Source organism: Glycine soja, chromosome 13 (genome assembly GCF_004193775.1).
Source record: "Glycine soja cultivar W05 chromosome 13, ASM419377v2, whole genome shotgun sequence".
NCBI classification, from domain to species: Eukaryota; Viridiplantae; Streptophyta; class Magnoliopsida; order Fabales; family Fabaceae; genus Glycine; species Glycine soja.
The window spans coordinates 17,823,517-17,828,701 of NC_041014.1; the positions used below are offsets into that span (position 1 = coordinate 17,823,517).

General features: G+C 34.9%; 1 protein-coding gene across 3 annotated transcripts; it reads right to left on the minus strand.

Moving 5' to 3' along the window:
- Window positions 1-242: 242 nt before the first annotated feature.
- On the minus strand, window positions 243-3,552 carry LOC114382611 (NADH dehydrogenase (ubiquinone) complex I, assembly factor 6). Of its 3 annotated transcripts, none has more exons than XM_028342152.1 (2): window positions 3,417-3,552; window positions 243-1,400 (listed from the first exon to the last, which is right to left on the minus strand). In XM_028342152.1, exon 2 carries the CDS (start codon window positions 1,379-1,381, stop codon window positions 470-472), a length of 912 nt encoding a protein of 303 aa, XP_028197953.1. In that variant the 5' UTR covers window positions 1,382-1,400; window positions 3,417-3,552; the 3' UTR covers window positions 243-469. The 3 variants fall into 3 exon arrangements, with proteins under 3 accessions (XP_028197953.1, XP_028197954.1, XP_028197951.1); XM_028342153.1 differs by lacking the exon at window positions 3,417-3,552 and adding an exon at window positions 3,132-3,392; XM_028342150.1 differs by lacking the exon at window positions 3,417-3,552 and adding an exon at window positions 2,757-3,392.
- Between the last annotated feature and the right edge of the window lie 1,633 nt (window positions 3,553-5,185).

A 5,185-nucleotide genomic window follows, 5' to 3' on the forward strand; every position in this document is an offset into this window, starting at 1 on the left:
ATTACTTATATAAAAATATTTACTAACTTTGTCAATGTTTAATCCTTGTTATTGGTGCAATCCACATTTTCTCTCAGCCCAATGAACTACCTTTGTTTGATTTGAATTGAAAATTATTATTAACCAATATAACCATAAATTTCACTATTGTTTTGAAAATGTGTTATCTTGAAACATATTCATCACCATGTCCCAAACATGAGGTCATAGGTTTTAATCTCCGTGCAAGTGCAAACATTGTGTAACAAAAAGAAAATTAAAATCTATCCAAAATTCCTACAAAATAAATAATTTCATCACAACACACTGCAATGGGAAATAAAATGTTGATCTAGCATTTACAGGCCCATTTTATCTGCCAACAGGTGTGGCCAATATAACCGTTAAATAAATAAACAAATACTCATCAGTAAAAAATAAAGGTAAGAAAATCCCGGATCCCGTGTATTGAGCAAAGCTCGGTAAATTGTTAGTATTTCCTTCTCCATGACGTCCACTTGAGCTTAAGCTGGTACCACAAAGGAGGTATTCCCAGCACCCCTCTTGTTAGCTTTGAGTCAAACACATCAAATTGGACCTTTCTTAGGGAATCCAAGAGAACCTGAGCAGGCACTGCTGGAAGGAGCACTGGAAGAGCCTCAGGAGGTACACTTTCGGTTAACTTCCGGGCCTTCTCTAAGTGTGCATTGGCTACTGATGCCATTTCATAAACTGCTTCACAAAGGCCTTCGCGAGAATCCACCCATCTCTCTTCTCCACCTCCCTGCTTAACTATTAGCCCATGCTTGGATGCTATTGCAGTTGGTATGTAAGAAAAATGCCGGTTGTGAGACGCATGATAGGGCAATGATTTAAGGAGCAAGAGAATGCCACTAGCCTTGCCAATATGTGAGGCTGCATGGTCAGCTGCGGTAGACTTGATACCACCAGCTTGAAGTGTTAGGTACAGCATAGTTGATACAGTGTCCTCGGCATATTTCTCCAACTCTCCAATAGTTTTGGGCATGTCAGTAACCTCTCTTCTTGCATCATTGATCCGAGCATCAACAGATCGTTTCAACCATATCTTGCTGAGTTTGGTCTCAGCTATCACAGATGACAGGGCCTGTGCTGTTGGGTGTTCAATCAGTTTATTGGCGAACATTTTGTCTATGGCTTCCTGCCACCAAACAAGGCGCATAAGGCCGATCCTGGGATCTGAGGCAACATCCATAGCCCTCGCTGTTTCAACATTCAAGGCACGGAGTGCAAATGCAGCCTTCCGCATAGACGGAGGCAGCTCGAGAAGGCAAAGATAGTGATGATAATCATAACTTCGCACTTGTTGTACGCAATGGGAGAGAGCTGCCCTTAAGTTACTAGATGCAGAACCGCCATTCATTAAAGCCTCTCCTGGGTGCCTACAGATGAAAGTTACATCTATCACAATACCGATATATATCATAAAGAAATATTATGTTATTATGTTGAAACGTATGCATAAGCTATGCAGCATAACTATATTTTAAAATTTACTTGAGTTGAGGATTGGTGTTTGACTCTTTGCCCCTTGAAAATATAACCTATAATTTAATCCTGCAGATATGCTAAGAATGGATAGCTTATTCTGATCTCTAAAACAAGGAGCAAAATAATTTCTTGATTATTGTATATGAAGTTAACCCTCAAATTCTCTGAGATTCATCAAAGCCTAATCATATAACTCATATTTTTGCATCTTCTTTATTATAAAATCAGACTCCCCTTGGTTTTGTTCCTTTTGTCAGATTGGATTAGGCATTGGAACCTGTCTGAGCATTGGGTTTGAGCTCTATAACATGCTAAAGGCAACAAAGAAAAAGGAAAAATAAAAAAAGAACAGAAATGCATTGATTGTCTATAATTATTAAACAGAAAATTCTCAAAACAGGACTTTGCTAAAATACACACCTATTTTTCTCATTGCATGCTTCGCTTCCATTTTAGATAAATACTAATTTCATTATTAATTGTAAAACACAAATTACAGTACAAATAAAAGTTGGGATGAAATCCAAGATTTACTAAAAACAACGACCTATATAAAACAACCAGTTGCACTTCTACAAATCTTCATATTTGCAAAACACTTGAGATTTAGACAATTTTACTTTTAAGAATTTTGGACTTTGATCTATATCTTGTCCATGAAGACAATCAATATTCATTCACCCTTAAAGAATCAACAAAATTAAATTCACACACAAACCCCATCTACACTTTAACCATTTTTTTTAAACTACCAAATAGGGATAAATGTACTAAAAATATAAAGTCAGCCGAACACCAAAAATAGTGCCAGTATATCCACGGAATGTAAAGTACTAAAATGTTCAGAATTCAGATTCAATACACACAAGAATAATCAAGATAATATATTAAAACCTTAATCACAAATCAAGAGTTATTGATACACAACATAGCAGAGTCTTGACTTTCTCTATATCATACAGCAACTGAACAAGACAAACATGAATCTGAGAGACTGCTAATCAGATTAATTCTTAACAACACCTTTAGAACAATAACCTGTAGGTAAGTGCATGAATTTCTGTCAAGCTAAACTTTATTTCTACTCCCATAGTGTTTGCCCTTTCAAATAGTGCACGATTCATCTAAATATGACAAGGTAAAACATCCCAAGATCATTTCATGAGAAGTATCCGACTGCACTAAATTATCCTACTTGACTGTAACAAACAAACTACACAACCCTTACTTACGATCAAACTTCTTACTTGGGCAAATAACCTTCAACAGCAGCGTCAACTTCTTCAAAAAGAACCCACACAACCCCAACGCTATTGTGCACTAGTGGACCATCTCTGCCCCGGTAATTCCAATAAAACCCATCAAGTTCATGACCCATTCACAATAATAAGTCAATCACCGATCCACCAAAAACCTCAGCACACAAGAACCGTTTTATGTGAATCGAATAACATAAATCAATGAGACTACAACACTATTTGTAGCGAAACCTCAAACAGACATTTCTACGAACAGTTAGAGTGCGAGAACTACACGCTATGTAATTGCAACTTAGAGGAAACTAAGTATTTGAAATCAGTTTAGAAATAAGAGAGGACAACCCGAAAGGCTATGAAAGCTACCTGAGGAAACTAAGTATTTGTTCAAAACACAGCACCGAAAACACCCCCAGAGGAACTCCAGAACATCCCCCAAAAAAGAGACAAAATAAAATTACAGTAAATCTCAATAAAGATGATGTTATTGAGAACCATATGACTAGAAATGAAACAAAAAAAAAAGAAAAAACACTAAACAATAAAATTAATTCTGAAATAGAAAGGACAACAAAAAGGACTGAGAATTGATTCAAAAGAACAAAACACAAAAATTGGAAAGACGAGGATTCAAGTTTTACAGACACAAACCTCCGTGGCTGTGGTGTAACTCCAGAGACCAAAAAAAAAGTCCTAAGCTTTGTGCGGTATTCTTCGACTCGTCTTTGTTTTTAATTCTTTTCCGCTTCTTCCATATAAATTATAAATTACTATTATTATATTTTACGTGTTTTATAAATTATAAAAATTTAAAAAAAAAAAAAAAACACCGCTTACTACTAGTCTGTGACTATTCTAAACGTATTTTGGGTTAAATTAAATGGTGTCATGTAAATGTAAGTTTATACAGACGCTGCACAAGGACCGTTAGATGTAAATCAGAAATGGATATGTGAATGCCACGTGTGGTTGTCGAGGATATGCGACAACAATAGCAGCCTACGTCAGAGGACGCTGCACGCTTCGATTGGTAGGAGATCCGATATCCCGAGGTGGTCCAGATCTCGCCCTTTATATTTGATTGGACTTCGACAGCAAAGTATGAACAATTTTTTTCTTATAAGAAAAAGAAGAGAAATTAGTAAAAAGAATTTTTTAATAACATTAAAAATATATAGATTAAATTATAATTTTTCTCTCTTTTAATTTCTTATTCACAACATTTTTGTCTTCTTAATTATTTTTCACGATTTCAGTCCCACATTTTAAAAACTCTACAATTTTAATTTTATCTTCAAAATTGCATATGTTTGTTTCTTAAAATTTTATTTTTAATTAATTAAATTGGTTTTATAATACCTAAAATAAATATTTTAGATCTAGGATATAATTGAATTAAAATAAAAGAAATATATATATATATATATATATATATATATAAAATTAAGGAGTATAATACAAAGAAAATTTACCCATAATGGGATTGGAGAAGTGCTTGGAAGTTGCCTCCATAGATTCAATAGGAAGAGTACTAAACTTTGAGAAGTATCAAATGATCCAAAATTACAAGAATCATAAAAGGACCTCCAAGAGCATTAAACCTTTGGCCTAGTTTCAACTTTTCCAACATGGAAAAGAGTGAGTGGTACAATAATGAAAGAAATAAGTTGTGGATGGTCAATGGCCTTCCAAAAGCAATCAATGATACAAAAGAAGAAAACTCTAAAACTATAGCTTTGGCTAAAGTGCAAACAAAATGTTTGTTGATCTAATAGAGAATGAAGGTTGAATGTTCAATTTTGATATCCTCTCCCTTATGTTGTGTTTGGTTCTAGTGAAAGTTGAGAGGGATGAAAAGCATTGAAAGTGTAAAAGTGAAGTGGTTTGGTTCAACCGAAAGTGGGGTAAAATAGGTGAAAACTGGAAGCAAGAGGAAAGAGAAGACGAAGGAAGCATTTTTTTGCTTTGTCAAAATTGCCCCCATTAATTTTATTCTCGTGTTGGACTCATGCCCCGCCTTTGTATTTTAGGGCACCTAGACTAGTTTTTGTATTAGGGGTAGTTTTATAATTTCACATGCATTAAGTGCAGTATTTGATGTATGTGTTGGGAGAGAAATTTAATTGAATCAGGAGAAGCCCGATCCAATTAAATTTTGGACTAGCCTAAGGAGGAGGTGAGCATTTGCTTGCTACACCCTATTGCCACATCATATAGTCACACTTTGTGCATGTCCTTCATGCTTTACATGCTTCATGACACCTAAGCACACTTAGTGGAGAATCTTGGATTTGATCTTGAATTAGTGGACTGAACTATAGCTAAAATTTACTAATCATAAATAATGAAATTTTGGCTCCAAATTTGGCTCCACAAGTTCAAATTCAAATTCAAGTGAAATTTGAATAGAAATTCAAATT